General features: G+C 41.0%; 1 protein-coding gene and 1 pseudogene across 3 annotated transcripts in view; both read left to right on the forward strand.

Moving 5' to 3' along the window:
• The window catches only part of NIPA1 (NIPA magnesium transporter 1), a 41,300-nt gene that overhangs the window by 16,112 nt on the left and 7,378 nt on the right, over positions 1-17,810 (forward strand). For all 3 annotated transcript variants that reach the window (XM_060017029.1, XM_060017028.1, XM_060017030.1), the window contains one exon: positions 16,911-17,071. In XM_060017029.1, the coding sequence (XP_059873012.1) occupies positions 16,911-17,071 (161 nt within the window). The remainder of the gene's footprint in view (positions 1-16,910; positions 17,072-17,810) is intronic.
• Positions 8,457-9,581, forward strand: LOC132428750 (large ribosomal subunit protein eL21-like; annotated as a pseudogene).

A 17,810-nucleotide genomic window follows, 5' to 3' on the forward strand; every position in this document is an offset into this window, starting at 1 on the left:
TTCACGACTCACAACAGTCAATAGCAAATGTATCACCCGAGGAGAATAGCTCTGGTTTGGTCTGGAGTAGAACAGGAGCAACGCGGGGCCTTGAGTTTTTATTGCAGTTACGAAGTGAGCCAGGTGGAGGTTCCCATGCTCAGTCTGAGGCTTACATGGTTTGAAATTTTAGTGCCAAGGGCCTGAGGGTGTGAGCTGTCCTTCTTATCAGGTTACCTGGATATGGGGCAAAAGGGAAAAGAGAGGACTGGGGAAAGCAGCCAGCTACCACAAATGAGGTCTTTCTCTTTATCACACTTGGCTTACCTATGAAAATGATTTTATGAGACATTTATTAAATATATTAACACATATCCTCTTGTGAACCTTTTTATATTATTTTACTTTGAAGAAATCATTAATAAACAGAGGTAGAATAGAAGCGAAATAGCATCCAGGTTTCTAATTCATTGATATATTGGTATTCTGCTATATTCCAGACAGAGCTCCAGATCCTTGCAGAGAAGTGTGTCTATGGTAGATGTATTTAATTGCCTACCTTAACGTCGCTTAGGCTTTAAGGTTCTGTGGCCTAAAAAGCCCAAAAGCGTTTTCCACGTGTGAACCTTTGAAAATGTGTTTGTAGTACATTGTTCTAATCCAAACATATGCTTAGTATCACGTGTGGCTTAACATCACTTTGCATTTTGGATGGCCCTGAAAAGCTTAGATTACATGAGTGGGGCTCTCATTGGGGAATCACCACTTCAGCTTCTCAGAGCCCAGCCTCACTCACCGTTTCCTGAAAAATAATCAGGCAAATAAACAACCCAACCATATGATGTTTGCACTTTTAATGCACACATATTAAAGTGCCTTGCTTCATTAATTTCCAAAGAACTGTCAATTCTTAAGGACTTTGATAATTCAAAGACTCCTCACTAGAAATGTTCACTGCTCCAGGTCTTCAGGAGACGTTTCCCAAAGAACCGTGTGAGATGGCATTCTGGATTAAAAAAATGCTTTCAACTCAGGATCCCAATAAGATGTTTTTTAAAAATAAGAAAACAAATTAATTTGGAAAAAGTAAAGATATCAATATGTAGGTACATAGGTATATGTATATTTAAAAGAAGTTCTTTTTTTGTTAATGGGATGAGGTTGCTAGAATTACATAGAAACAGAAATGGAAAGAACGTGGCACTGGGAAAAAAGATGTCTAATATCAGTGAAATAGAATAGAGAGTTCCCAAATAGGTCCACTTTTCACTGCAGTGGTTTAATGTATGATAAAGTAATCATCACAACAAAGTACTTTTAAAAAGGCTTTTAAAAATGTTTTATTTGGAATTAATTTCCAAATTACAGAAAAATTATAAGGTTAAGAAAAATTAAAACAGCATCCACATACACCTCACCCAGATACATTGATTGTTGACGTTCTATCCCACTCGCTCCATCATTTCCTTTCTCTGTATCAGGGTTTTCCAACCTTGATGCTATCACCATTTGGGGCCAGATAATTCTTTGTTTTGGGGGGCTGACCTGTGCTTTGTAGGGTGTTTAGCAGCATCCCTGGCCTCCACCCATCAGATACTGGTAGCTCCCTCTCCCCAAAATGTCTCTGGACATAAGCAAATGTGCCCTTGTGGGGCAAATCACCTTTGTTTGAGAAGCACTTTTCTATTATGAATGTGGTGCTTGTTTTGTTTTTTGGATTTTTTTTTTTGATCCATGTGACAATAGTTAGATATATCATGATCCTTTACCCTTAAACACTTTGACTTGTATTTCCTAAGAAGAGAGACATCCTTTCCATAACAATAGTATAATCATCAATTTTGATAAATTTAACATTATTATAATAAATGTATCTTTCTAATCTGCCTTCCCCATTCCAATTTTGTTAAGTGAACCATTATACCATTATTCTATACCATTATCCTTATACCGCCATCCTTTATACCATTATTTTTCCTTCTAGTGCAAGATGTAGTCTAGTATCTGCATTTAGTTGTCATATCTCCAGTTTAAAACAGAGGGTTTCTTTTCTTTTTTTTTTTTAATAAATAGTTTTGGGAAAACTGGTAAACAATTTTTAGGAACATCAGTTTAAATCCTAATCATAGCACCATCAAAATGTGATCTAAGTGAATTAAGCATTATGTACAGGATGGCCATCCAAGTGTGAAACAGAAACAAGTACAACATTGAATCGCTTGTTGATATTACATTCAGTGCCTGATTTGTGTAATGACATTATTTGATATGTTGAGGTGTGTTATCTCACTCAGCAGTGCAGAGTATGCTATGTAAAGCTGAAGTGAACCCAGTGTGTTAACTGGCATCTCCACTAATACCTACCTGAGTATCTATGGCATGTAGCTACAGATAGTTTATGTCTCTGATATTCATTGAACAAACCCGCATCTCTAGCACAAACCAGAGTAAGTCATGCAGAGATTTTATCTGTAAAAAAGGAGGAAAAAAAGTTTAGCTATGTACCTAGAGTTTATGGTCCATGTGTAGGAAAACTTTTAATGTGTTTCAGATCTTAGAAGGTTAAGAAGTTTCAAACATTGGAAGCAATAAAAATGAAAAGGTTAATTTTCTACACTAAAAGATAAAATAAGAAGGATGTTTCTGTGTAATTCTAGCAACCTCATCCCATTAACAATGCAGGGGACACGGTTTCGAGCCCTGATCCGGGAAGATCCCACATGCTGCAGAGCAACTAAGCCCGTGCGCCACAACTACTGAGCCTGCACTCCAGAGCCCACGAGCCACAACTCCTGAAGGCTGGGTGCCTAGAGCCCATGCTCTGCAACAAGAGAAGCCACCGCAATGAGAAGCCCGCGCACCACAACGAAGAGTAGCCCCCACTCACAACTAGAGAAAGCCCGCACACAGCAACAAAGACCCAACACAGCTAAAAATAAATAAATTAAATAAATAAATTTTTAAAATGTATATATATTAAAAAAAAGAATTTCTTAAATTGACCAAAATAATATGAAAACCCCAATAGATAAAATGACAAAGGGCAAAAAGTGTCACTTTATACATAGGAAAATAAATTTATTCCACTAATGTTAAACCTCATTTTCAATAAAATGCACATAAGCAAACAGATTTAATAAACACCATATATGTGTGTGTGTGTGTATACACACACACACACACACACACACACACACACACACACACACACAAAGGAAGAAGAGGAAATAGAACTATATAAGAGTAACATTATTGTATCTCACTGTAGTTAAGTTAGTATCAATTTGAAATGTATTCTCATAAGCCTTAGAGAAACCACAAGGAAAATAACTTAAAACAAGTATAGTGAAAAATATCATTAAGGGAATTAAAATGCCACACTGTAAAGATTCACTTAATGCAGAAGAAAGCAGTGAGAAATAGGGAACAAGAAAAAGACGTGAAGCATAGAAAACAAAAAGTAAGACGGCAAACATAATCTAACTATATCAATAAAAACATTAAATGTCAGTGGATTAAACAATCCAATTAAAAGGCAAAGATTGTCAGGCAGGATGAAAAACAAGATCTAGCTATATTCTTTCTACTTCAGACATACTTTAGATTCAGAGATACAAATAGATTAAATGTAAAAGGAAGGAAAAACATATATTATGCAAATAGTAACCATAAGAAAGTTGGAGAGGCTATGTATCAGACAAAATAGACTGTAAAACAAAACAAAACAAAAGTTACTAGAGATGAAGAGAGACATTTTATAATGACAAAAGGGGCAGTCCGTTAGGAAGACATAACAATTATAAACAAATAGGTACCTAAAAACAGAGATCCAAAATATATAAAAGAAAACCTGACAGAATGGAGAAATAGAAAGTTCAACAATAATAGTCACAGCCTTCAGTACCCCCCTTTCAATAATGGATAGAAAAGCTAGGCAAATGATCATGAAGGAAATAGAAGACTTGAATGACACTATATCCAAGTAGATAAAATAGACATCTTTAGAACACTCCACCCAACAATAGCAGAATTCATCTTCTTCCCAAGTGTACGTAGAACATACTTCAGGATAGACCATGTGGTAGGCCGTTAAAATCATCAATAAAGTTGAAAGGGTTGAAATCATTCTCTGAACACAGTGGAATGAAATTAGAAAGTAAAATCAGTGAACTTGGTGAAATTCACAAATATATGGAAATTAAATAACTTACTACTGAATGATCAATGATCTGAAAAGAAATCATGGGACTTCCCTGGTGGTCCAGTGGTTAAGAATTGGTCTTGCAATGCAGGGAACACCAGATCGATCCGTGGTTGGGGAACTAAGATCCCACGTGCCATGGGGCAACTAAGCCCACATGCTGCAACTAGAGAGTCCACGTGCCACAACTAGGGAGGCTGTGTGCTGCCACTACTGAGTCCGTGCACTCTGGAGCCCGTGTGCCACAACTAGAGAGCCCATGTGCCGCAACTAATGAGCCCGCATGCTCTGGAGCCCATGCACCACAACTAGAGAAAAGCCTCCATGTCAGAAGTAGAGAGAAGCCCACGCACCACAACAAAGAGCCCGCGTGCTGCAACTAAGACCTGACACAGCCAAAAAATAAATATTTAAAAAAAAAATCACAAGGGAAATTAGAAAATACTTTGAGATGAATAAAACTGAAGAAACAGCATGCCAAAGCATTTAGGATTCAGCTAAAGCAGTACACAGAGAGAAATTTATATTTGTAAATGCCTACATTGAAAAGGAAAGATCTCAAAATAAACAACTTAACCTTCCATCTTAAGACACTGGAAAAAGAGGACAAACTCAAATAGAAGGAAGGAAATAATAAAGATTAGCACATAAATTAATGAAATAGAGAATAGAAAAACAATAGAGAAAATCAATAAAAGCAGTTAGTCCCTTGAAAATATCATCCAAATTGATAAGACTTTAGCTGGACTGACAAAGCAAAAAAGAGAGAAAACTAAAAATACTAAAATCAGAAATGAAAGAGGAATATTACTACCAACTGTACAGAAATGAAAAGAATTATAGGCAAATATTATAAACAACTGTATGCCAACAAGTTAGATAATGTAGGTGAAATGGGCACATTCCTAGAAAGACACAAACTAACAAAACTGTTTTGAGAAGAAATAGAAAATCTGAAAAGACCTATAACAAGTAAATAGATTGAATTAGTAAATAAAAAAATCTACATCAGGGAAAAGCTTAGGTAAAACTGGTGAATTCTACCAAACATTTAAAGAAGAATTAATAGCAGTTCTTCACAAAGTCTTCCAAAAAATAGGAAGGGAGGGATTTCTTCTCAGCTCACTCTATGAAGTCAATGTTACCCTGGTAAGAAAACCAAACACAGCGCAAGAAAACTACAAACCAATTCTCTTACGAATATAGATGGATAAATCATCAACAAAATACTCTAATTGAATCCAGCAATATATAAAAGGGCTTATATACCATGGCCAAGTGGGATTTATCTTAGGAATGCAAGGTGTATTTAACATCAAAAATAAAATAATGTAATACACCACATCAATAGAATAAAGGGTGAACACTGCATCTCAACAGACACAGAACAATTATTTTATAAAATTCAACACCCCTTCATGGTGAAAACAATCAATATGCTAGGAATAGAAGGTAACTTCCTAATCTCGCAAAGGATCTCTATGGAAAAGCCCCAGCTAACATCATACTTACTGGTTAAAGACTAGATGCTTTCCCCCTAAGATTAGGAACAAGACAAGATGTCCAATTTTTGCCACTTCTATTCATAATGGTACTGGAGGTTCTACACAAAGCAGTTAGTCAAGCAAATGCATTAAAAGGCATCCAGATTGGAAAGGAAGAACTCAGCCTCCATCTCCCCACAATAATTAACAATTAGCTATCCATTAATGAAAACAGCTCTGGGAGAGCTCCGGAGTCCACTTGAGAAAATTTAGTGATACAGTGGAACCAAAAACCTGAGAATAACTGCAAGAAAAAGAAGGAAGAAGACAGCTTCATTTTGACTGCATTATCCCTTCCCCCAAGTTGGGGTTGCTCAGTGCCATGAGGGAACTTCCCAGATAGGAAGAGTTCCCCTGGCCAGGAAAGGAAGAATGGAGGAAGTGACCAGTTTCCCCAAGACTTTCAGAGCACCACACGAAGCTCCCACCCAGAATGGCAAAACTGAAGTGTATTGAAATGGCTAGGAGCAAGGAAGAAAAGCAGGGGATACCAGTGGCAGCCATGCAGTGGGAGTGAGTGTGGTTCTCAGTGACCTGCTCTGCAGAAAAACTTAGCAGATTTCACCACCATGGACCCCTGCATATTTCAGCAACTTTTGCCCTATAGGTATTCACGTTCACTGATGCCAGAAGCCCGAGTCCTTCCTTGCTCCATTTCCCCACTCTCCCCCCCTGCACTTGGGGAGCCTGGGAACCGCACGGGCAGCAAGCAGCCCTCTTGAGTGCAAGACAGCAGCCTACACCTCCACAGCTGACCCCGCCACAATGTGCTTCCTTGCAGCTAGTGCCTCCAGCTGTGCCTTTCCACACTGCAGGCCTCCACTGCAATGTGCAGTTTGGGAGCGGGTATCCTGGCAGCCACAGGAGAGCACTCCGGCCGCCAGCCTCCACAGCTACATGTTGGTCTGGATCAGGCCTTGTCTTCTGTCACTAGCCTGCCCTGCTGCATTGACCTGCCGCCAGCCACTTGAGCTATGCACTTGCACACCCCTGGCCCAACCCCTGTCACCAGCCTCCATTACACTGTGCATGGCTTGTGGGGCTGGGAAGTGTGCAGCTACCGCAGGGCCATGGTAGGAATCCCACAGCTGCTAGTGAGCTTATAGTTGGTCCCAGCCCTTGCTGCTTGCCTTGGCCCCTACCGCTGTCTGTGTGTCTGCAGCTGGCAGGCACTATATAGGCACTTGAAACTATATAGGCACCTGCAGTTGGCCCTCAGAGCTGAGTGTGGCACATCATTGGCTCTGGCCACCATCTCTGCCTATCCTGGTGTCTAGCCACTTGACCCCAAGTGATACTATGGACCCCAGTACCCCTTGCGGCCACTATGGACCCTCAGCAGTACTCACCATGGAGCACACAGTTGCTGATGATGTAGACCCTAGCAGCCTGAGCCAAAAGACATGCCCCACCGGACCTGGCGCCACCGTATGCGCCTGCTCTTGGTGCCCCGCACCACTGACCGAGGGCCACAGCGCACTCCAGCATGACCCCACCCCTAGGTGAAAGTCTTCCCTTACCCGTAAAGTCTGGAAAAGGTGACTGCTTCTTCAAATGTGCAGACACGCAAAGCTATAGGAATCATGAAGAATCAGGGAAACATGACTCCACCAAAAGAACCTCCAGTAACGCCCAAAGAAATAAAGATCCTGAATTTCCTAATAAAGAATTCATAATAACTGTTCCAAAGACTCTTAGCTACAAAAGAACACAGATAAACAGTTTAATGATATCAGGAAGACAACATAAGACCAAAATGAGAAGTTTAATGAAGAGATAGAAGATGTAAAAAAAGAACCAAACAAATTTTGGAGCTGAAGAATGAAATGACAGAACTGAAGAATTCAGCACAGAGCTTTAACAGCAGACGACCAAACAGAAGAATCAGTGAGCTTGAAGGCAGATCAATTGAAAATATCCAATGTGAGGAACAAAAAGAAAAAAGAACAAAAAGGAGTGAAGAAAGCTGGTGGGACTTTCATGACACCATTAAGAGAAACAATGTAGGCATCATTGGAATCCCAGGAGAAGAAGAGAGGAAGAAAGGAGTAGAAAGCTTATGTAAAGGAAATAATAGCTGAGAACCTGTCAAACCAGGGGAGAGATTTGGACATCCAAGTTCATGAAGCTCATAGGTTACCCTAAGATTTCAGTCCAAAATGATCTTGTCCAATACCCATTATAATAAAACTGTCTAAAATCAAAGAGAATTTTAAAAGCAGCAAGAGAGAAAAAAAATCATAGAAGGAAACACCCATAAGGCTATCAATGGATTTCTGAACAGAGACCTTGCAGTCCAGGAGAAAAGGGGATGATATGTTTGAAGTGCTGAATGGAAGAAACTACCAAGAATACTATACCCCGCAAAGTTGCCCTTCAGAAATGAAGGCAAGAAAAAGACTTTCCCATGGGCTTCCCTGGTGGCGCAGTGGTTGAGAGTCCACCTGCTGATGTGGGGGACATGGGTTCGTGCCCTGGTCCGGGAGGATCCCACATGCCGCGGAGCAGCTGGGACCATGAGCCATGGCCACTGGGCCTGCAGGTCTGGAGCCTGTGCTCCGCAACGGGAGTGGCCACAACAGTGAGAGGCCCGCGTACGGAAAAAAAAAAAAAAAAAGACTTTCCTTACGCACGTGGCTCCCGGAGCCTCCTATCCCTCCCCCTGTCTCTCAGGCATTCTTCTCACCATTTAAAGTGAAGTGTGCATTCGTTGTAACAGTGATTTGGCTTTGATGGATTATCTGAAGCATTCTTCGATCTCCTTGCCACAGAAATTATATGAAAATGTATTCGCCAAAATGACCAACACAAAGGGGCACCTGCTACACGTTCTCTAGGCCTTTTAGAAAATATGGAGTTGTTCCTTTGGCCACATACATGCGAATCTACAAGAAAGGTGTTATTGTAGATATCAAGGGAATGGGCACTGTTCAAAAAGGAATGCCCCACAGATGTTACCACGGCAAAACTGGGAGAGTCTACAATGTTAACCCAGCATGCTGTTGGCATCATTGTAAACAAACAAGGGCAAGATTCTTGCCAAGAGAATTAATGAGCGTATCAAGCATATTAAGCACTCTAAGAGCCAAGATAGCTTCCTGAAATGGGTGAAGGAAAATGATCAGAAAAAGAAGGAAGCCAAAGAGAAAGGTACTTGGGTTCAACTGAAGCGCCAGCCTGCTCCACCCAGAGAAGCACACTTTGTGAGAACCAATGGAAAGGAGCCTGAACTGTTGTAGCCCATTCCCTATGAATTCATGGCATGATGGGTATAAAGAAAATAAAAGACCTGGACTGGAAAAAAACAAACAAACAAGACTTTCCCTAACAAATAAAAGCTGAGGGAGTTTATCACCACTAGACCTGCCTGCAAGAAATGCCTAAAGGAGTTCTTCAAGCTGAAATGAAAGGACACTGGCTGGTAACATGGAAATATATGAAAATATACAACACACTGGCAAAAGTAAGCATATAGTCAGATTGAGAATACTGAATACAGAATACTGTAATATGGTGGTGTGTTAACTACCTAACTCTAGTATAAAGGTTGAAGGATAAAAGTCTTAAAAAAGAGCCATAGCTACCACAGTTGATCAATGGATACACAGTAGAAAAAGATGTAAATTGTGGCATCAAAAATATGAAAAAAAGAAGGGAATAAAAGATTAGAGGTTCTGTGTGCAATAGAAGTTAAATTGTTATGAGTGCAAAATAGACTTATATCTCTAAGATGTCATAATGTAACCTCATGGTAACCACAAAACAAAACCTTCAGTAGATTCACAAACAAGAGAAGGGAATCAACGGATATCACAATGGAAAATCAGCAGTTCACAAAGGACGGCAGCAAGAGAGAAGGAAAGGTACAAGGGAACTCCAATAAGCCAGAAAACAGTTAATGAGATGGCATTAATAAGTCCTTACCTATCAATAATTACTCTAAGTGTTAAAGGATTGATTTCTCTAATCAAAGCACATAGAGTGGCTAGATGGATTAAAAAATAGAACCCTGGTATATGCTGCCTACAAGAGACTCACTTCAGTTTTAAGGAAACATACACTCAAAGTGAAGGGATGGAAAAAGATCTTCCTTGCCATTGGGAACCAAAAGAGAACAGGAGTAGCTATACTTATATCAGACAAAGTAGACTTTAACCTGAAAACAGTAGCAAAAGACAGAGAAGGTCATTAGACAATAATAAAGTGGTCAATTCATCAAAAATATAACAATCACAAATATATTCACACCAACATCAGAGCATCTAAATATATTAAGCAGATATTAACAGATCTGAAGGGAAAAATAGACAACAATACAATAATGGTAAAACACTTCAATACCCCACTTTCAACAATGGGTAGATCATCCAGACGGAAAATCAAGGACACATGGAACTTGAACCCTATGTTAGACCAATCTAACATATACAGAACATCCTATCCAACCGCAGCACAGTACACATTCTTCTCAAGTGTGCAGGAAACATTTTCCAGGATAGATCTTACATTAGGTCACAAACAAGTATTAGCAAATTTAAGAAGATCAAAGTCATACCCAGTATCTTTTCCGACCACAGTGGTATGAAACTACAAATCAATAACAGGAGGAAAGCTGGAAAATTCACAAATATGTGGATATTAAATAAACACTCCTGAACAACCAGTGTGTCAAAGAAGAAATCAAATGGGATATCCAAAAGTATCTGGAAACCAATGAAAATGGAGACCTAATATATCAAAAGCTATGGGATACTGCAAAAGCAGATCTAAGAGGAAAGTTTACAGCAATAAATGCCTACATTAAGACAAAAGAAAGATATCAAATAACCTAATTTTTTACCTCAAGGAACTAGAAGAAGAACAAACTATCCCCAATGTAGGCAGAAAGAAGGGAATAAAAAGCCAAGCAGAAATAAATGAAATAATATCCATAAAAACAATAGAGATGCTTAACAAAACTGAGAGCTGCTTTTCTTTTTTAATAAACAAAATTGAGAAACTTTTAGCTAGACTACCTAAGGAAAAAGAAGATTCAAATAAATAAATTCAGAAATGAAAGAGGAGACATTACAACTGAACGACAGACATAGAAAGGATCATGAGACTATGAACAATTCTACACCAACAAATTGGATAACCTAGGAAAAAACAGATAAATTCCTAGAACATGCAACCTACCATGACTGAATCATGAAGAGATAGAAAATCTGAGCAGAAGAAGATTGAATCAGTAATTTAAAACATCCCAGCAAAGAAAAGTCCAGGAAGAGATGGCTTCACAGGTGAATTCTATCAAATATTTAAAGGAGAATTAATACTAATCCTTCTCAAATCTTCCCAAAAATTGAAGAGGAGGGATCACTTCCAAACTCATTTTACAAGGCCAGCATTACTGTGACACCAAAACCAGACAAGGACACTACAAAAAAGGAAATTACTTACCAATATCACTGATGAATATTGGATGCAAAAATTCTCAACAAAGTATTAGCAAACTGAATTCAACAATACACTAGAAAATCATATACTATGATCAAGTGGGGTTTGTACCAGGGATGCAGAGATAGTTCAGTATCCACAAATCAATCAGTGTGATATACCACATTAACAAAATGAAGGGTAAAAGTCATATGATCATCTCAATAGATGCAGAAAAAGCATTTGACAAAATCAAATATCTATTCATGACAAAAACTCAACAAACTGGGTACAGGGGGAACATACTGCAACATAATAAAGGTCACATAAGACAATCCCACAGCTAACTTTATACTTAATAGTGAAAAGCCAAAGGCTTTTTCTCTGAGATCAGGAACAAGACAAGGATGCCCACTCTTGCCACTTTTATTCAGCATAATACTGGCAGCCCTAGCCAGAGCAAGACAAGAAAAAGCAATAAAAGGCATCCAAATGGGAAAGGAGGAAGTAAAACTGTCTCTACTTGCAGCTGACATAATATTGTATATAGAAAACCCCAAAGACTCTACCAAAAAACTGTTATAACTGATAAATAAATTCACTGAAGTTGCAAGATATAAGATCAATGTACAAAAATCAGTTGTGTTTCTACACACGAAGAAAAACAATCAGAAAAAGAAATCAAGAAAACAATCCCATTTATAGTTGCATCAAAAAGAATAAAATAGGGACTTCCCTGCCAGTCCAGTGGTTGACTCTGAGCTTCCAGTGCAGAGGGTGCGGGTTCAATCCCTGGTCAGGGAACTAAGATCCTGCATGATATGTGGCATGGCCAAAAAAATAAATAAATAAAATACCTAGGAATAAAGTTAACCAAGAAGGCAAAAGACTTGTACAGTGAAAACTATTAACACATTGATGAAAAAAATTGAAGAAGACACAAATAAAGGCAAAGATATTCCATTCTTATAGATTGGAAGAATTAATATTGTTAAAATGTCCATACCACCCAGTGCAATCTATGGATTCAGTGCAATCCTATCAAGATTCCAGTGGCGGGCTTCCCTGGTGGCGCAGTGGTTGAGAGTCCACCTGCTGATGCAGGGGACACGGGTTCGTGCCCCGGTCCGGGAAGATCCCACGTGCCGCAGAGCGGCTAGGCCCGTGAGCCATGGCCGCTGAGCCTGCGCGTCTGGAGCCTGTGCTCCGCAACGGGAGAGGCCACAACAGTGAGAGGCCCGCGTACCGCAAAAAAAAAAAAAAAAAAAAAGATTCCAGTGGCATTTTTTCACAGAAATAGAACAAACAATCCTGAAATTTGTATGGATCCATAAAAGACAAAGATAGACAAAGCAATCTTGAGAAAGAACAAAGCTAGAGGCATCAAGCTTCCTGAGTTCAAACTATATTGTAAGCTATAGTAATCCAAACGGTATTTATTTATTTATTTATTTATGGCTGTGTTGGGTCTTCGTTGCTGCACGCGGGCTTTCTCTAGTTGCGGCAAGCGGGGGCTACTCTTCATTGCGGTGCGCGGGCTTCTCATTGCGGTGGTTTCTCTTGCTGCTGAGCACAGGCTCTAGGCACGAGGCTCTAGAAGGTAGGCTCAATAGTTGTGGTGCACAGGCTTCGTTTCTCTGCAGCATGTGGGATCTTCCCGGACCAGGGATCGAACCAGTGTCCTCTGCATTGGCAGGCAGTTTCTTAACCACTGCGCCACCAGGGAAGTCCCAACAGTATGGTATTGGCATAAAATCAGACACGTAGATCAGTGGAGCAGAATAGAGAACCCAGAAACAAACCCACACATATATGGTCAATTAATTTAAGACAAAAGTGTCAAGAATATAATGGAGAAACGATAGTCTGTTCCATAAAACTGGTCAGGCCACATGTAAAAGAATGAAGCTGGATCACTATCTTACACTGTACACAAAAATCAACTCAAAACAGATTAAAGACTTGAACATAAGACCTGAAACTAGGGCTTCCCTGGTGGCGCAACGGTTGAGAGTCTGCCTGCCGATGCAGGGAACACGGGTTCGTGCCCCGGTCCGGGAAGATCCTACATGCCGCGGAGCGGCTGGGCCCGTGAGCCATGGCCGCTGAGCCTGCGCGTCCGGAGCCTGTGCTCCGCGACGGGAGAGGCCACAACAATGAGAGGCCTGCGTACCGCAAAAAAAAAAAAAAGACCTGAAACTATAAAACTCCTAGAGGATAAACATAACGAGTAAGCTCTTTGATATTGGTCTTGGCAATTTTTTTGATCTGACATCAAAAACAAAGACAACAAATGCAAAAATAAATAAGTGGGACTACATCAGACCAAAAAGCTTCTACACAGGGACTTCCCTGGTGGTCCAGTGGTTAAGACTTTACCTTCCAATGCAGAAAGTGTGGGTTCAATCCCTGGTTAGGAAGCTAGGGTCCCACATACCTCACAGCCAAAAAACCAAAACATAAAACAGAAGTAATATTGTAGCAAATTCAATAAAGACTTTAAAATAAAAAAAAAAATCTTTTAAAAAATCAATAAAAACCTTCTGCACAGCAATGGAAACCATCAACAAAATACAAGGACCATTTATAGGATGAGAAAAAATATGTACAAATCATAGATCTGGTAAGGGGTTAATCTCCAAATTATATAAAAAAATCTTACAACTCAATAGCAAAAAAAATCACAATCTGATTAAAACATGGGCAGAGGAACTGAAGAAATGTTTTTCCAAAGAAGACATACAGGTGCCCAATAGGTACATGAAAAGACGCACAACATCATTAGTCATGGGGGAAATTCATATCAAAACCACAATGAGATATCACCTCATACCTGTTAGAATGGCTGTCATAAAAAATAAACAAGAGATAAGTGTTGGCAAGGGTGTGGAGAAAAGGGAACCCTTGTGCACTCCTTGTGTACTGTTTCCTTCTTCATCTGTCAGTGGACACTGGAGTTGCCTCCACAGTTTAGCTATTGTGCATCACGCTGCTATGAACTTGGGTATACAAATTTCTCTTCAAGACCTTGCTGTCAATTCTACAGCGCATTTTTTGTTTGTTTACTATTACTATAAGTTTATTAAGATAGTCTATTGACTCTCTCTTGGCATTAAATTTCTTTCCCCCTCTTTCCATTGCCTTTTATCACGCTGCTTCTCACCCCACCCTCCCACCTCTGCTGTACCCCCAACCCCTCCAGTGAGGATGCTGCTCCTTCCTCTGTGCTGTCGTGGCCCTGATGCCGACATGTAACTTGTGCCTCCGCCTCAGGCCAACTCTCCAGATAGATGTGCGATTAGTTCTGTAGATCATTTAACTTAGGGGGTGGCCACCTTTTTCTGTAAAGGGCCAGATGGTAAATATTTTAGGCTTTATGGGCCATGTGGCCTCTGTTGCAGCTACTCGCCTCTACCATCATAGTGGAAAGTAGCCAGAGACCAGACTAACTGTGTGGACACGGCTGTGCTCCAGTAAGATGTTATTCACAGAAACAGGTGAAGGGCTGGATTGGGCCTTCAGCCATAGTCTGTGGACTCCTGATTTAAGTCAAAGAGATTTTATATGATTTTTGTTTAATCTCAGATCAGAAGGTAGCAGGCTTTAGTTACTGCAGCCCAGGAAAAGTGAGAGGAGAAAGGTTTTGAGCCTAGACAGCTGGTGGATTTCCTGCTGGGGAAGCCTGTTAGATAGATGGCCCTTATTCCAGCCGCCCTGGGGTCATCCATTCTCAGCCACAGAGGGGAGGCAAGGACTAGTTCTCCATGAGGAACATACTCAGGAGGTAAGCGGTTGCCCACATCTTTATCTGGTGTGTCCTTAAATGACATGGCACTCTATTGACCATGTGTCTAGCGTCTCTAAACTGGATGCCCTAACATCTGCCCTGCATGCCTGTGCCGCACATGCCTCGTCCTGGACAGTCCGGTCCTGAGTCACCTTGCCTTGGCTCACGTGTCCGCTGGCACGTGCACCTTTCTCCTCGGGAGGAGTTCTCCTGCTCAGGCATGCGTTTCAAATCTAAACCAACCGATCCAGAGCTCACATCCCAACCACCTCCTTTTTTGGACTCTCACACTCCTGCCCACTACCCACCTGCGCTGATCCCCCAGGACCAAGTCATAGACAGCTAGGGACAGCCCGTGCCCAAGCGCCACTGAGCTCTTCCCTCTGGCCAGTGCTAAACTGCTTGCACTGCCTTACACACCCCTTCCCCCGGAGACCACAGTGAAGTGAAGGCTCTTGCTACAGCCCTCCGCAACCCGCCAGCGCCTCCTGACCAACGCTAGCGCTTCCCTGTGCCGTCCTGCGTAGGACGCTACGGCCCTCAGCTCGGAGACCGTGAGCAATAAACTGTCTTTTTCAATCGCAGTTGTTTCCTGATCTATTGGCCTTAGCATCCCTCAAGTTTTCTGTTACGCACTGTTTTATAGCAGGGCTGTTTAATTTATACTTATACTCTGGTATAAGTTATACTTATATATAAGTATATAATTGTATACTTTATATAAGTATATAATATAATAATATATAAGTATATATACTTTATATAAGTATATAATTATAAGTATATAATTATATAATTGTATATAATTATACTTATACTCTGGTATAAGACCAAGAGTACTTGGTCTTATACTTATACTCTGGTATAAGACCAAGAGTGCAATAAGAGGTGAGTTGGCCTCGCAGTGCGGGATTACCCTGCCCCTTTCTTCCATATTCGTGGCAGCCCTCTCCCCCGGCATAGGCCCACCCGTTGTTCCTGGCTGACTCCAGCCCACCTCTTATTCTCGGAGCCGCCCACTCCTTTGTTGCCACCTCTCCGTGCAGCTGTGTGGAGCCCCCCAGTTTAACATCCAGTTCTGTATTATTATATCCTGTATGGTTTCTTTCAGGGATGTTGCTTATTTTCCCAGCTACACTGATGGGTCTCCTTGGGGACCAGGCTATCCAGGGCCAGGGACACAAAGCGCTGTAAGGGAAAGATGGAAGCTTTGACCTCTCCGTGGCTTCACCTTTTGTTAGCTTTGTGGCCTTGGTTTCAGTGCTGATCTTTTCTGAGGTTTGGTTTCCTTATCTGTGAAATGAGGATGAATGGAAATAGTCCTGTATATATATATATTGGTATCTGGGTCTGGTGTGCCCTCCCCGTACCAGTCTTAAGATTACAGATGTTTTATGAGGAATGCTTTTTTTCTTGCATTAAATAAGTAATGTGACCACATTTTAAAAGTTTCCATATTAGAGAAGAGAAAAGTAATCACCCATACTCCTTGTACCATAATTCAATTACTATTAGCCTTTTGATTTTTTCTTATTTGTGCATTTTCTCACTTAATTTATTTTAACCTAAGTGTTCTGATCATGAATTACTTGTAATTATTTTAACGATTTTCATATCCTGCTTTCCTACTTAACATAGTTTTTTTGGACTGTGTACTTTTAAAAATATGGAGGCAATATTTTTATTTTTGATCAATCATAAAACTTAGTTTTCTACCCTGGTATATTTCATATCTACTGAAATAATAGAGTGGTATGAGTTACTAGTATCATTATGTACTGGCTCTGCATGGAATTGGCATGAAGATCCTATTTGTACTGAAATAGCAACTTCAATAAATTCCTAATCTTTGTACACTTAAAAACTAATTTAAAAATAAAATGTGACGGTAAAGAAGATGTAGCTTTAATAACATCTGCAGTTAGAAGAAACAGGTCGGTCAGATAGTTTGATTTAATCATATCTTATTTTAAAATTGAAGGTCCATTTTAGCTTCTTACCTTCTGAAAGAAAAGCTCAACATCTTGGGCAAGTTGGGGTGTCTACTAAGCTGTGCGGGTTCTGTCGTGCTGATTATCCACTCCCCGAAATCTGAGAGTGTGACCACTCAGGCCGAGCTGGAGGAGAAGCTGACCAACCCAGGTAACTCAGAGCTGTGGTGCCAGAGAGCTTGCCGCCTCCGGCGCGGTTCTCCCGGCTGGAGCTGTACCCTCCGCCCCGCTGTGGTCTGTCCTCCAGGCCCTTGATTCCTCTTTGCTCACCACTGTCTGCTGCTGCCCCCCGGGGCTGCCCTGCTGCCGTGGCCCCTTTGCTGCCTCCTGGGATCTGGACCTTGTGCATGGACGCTGTCCCCCACCCCGCATCTGTGCGCCCATTCTGCGGGATCGACCCCAGGCTGCTCCTCTCAGGACCACCATGTGTCCAGGCCTCCATGCTTCCCTCTGAAGTGAAGCTCTCAGAGAGCCGAGGTCTGATTTAATTCATCTTTAGAGCCCCCGCAGAGCCCTGTACTTTTTTTTTTTTTGGTATCTACTTTTGACATAATTTCTTTTTTTTCATAACTGCAATCACCACCACCCCTTCCCCCTGATGAGAGAAAACCCAAAGTACTGCACACTCAGGCCCAGCTGCTTTTTCTTCTTCTTCTTCTTTTTTTTATTAATTAATTAATTTATTTTTGCCTGTGTTGGGTCTTCGTTTCTGTGCGAGGGCTTTCTCTAGTTGCGGCAAGCGGGGGCCACTCTTCATCATGGTGCGCGGGCCTCTCACTGTCGCGGCCTCTCTTGTTGCGGAGCACAGGCTCCAGATGCGCAGGCTCAGTAGTTGTGGCTCACGGGCCCAGTTGCTCTGTGGCATGTGGGATCTTCCCAGACCATGGCTC

The sequence above is a fragment of the Delphinus delphis genome, chromosome 7 (genome assembly GCF_949987515.2).
Source record: "Delphinus delphis chromosome 7, mDelDel1.2, whole genome shotgun sequence".
NCBI classification, from domain to species: domain Eukaryota; kingdom Metazoa; phylum Chordata; class Mammalia; order Artiodactyla; family Delphinidae; genus Delphinus; species Delphinus delphis.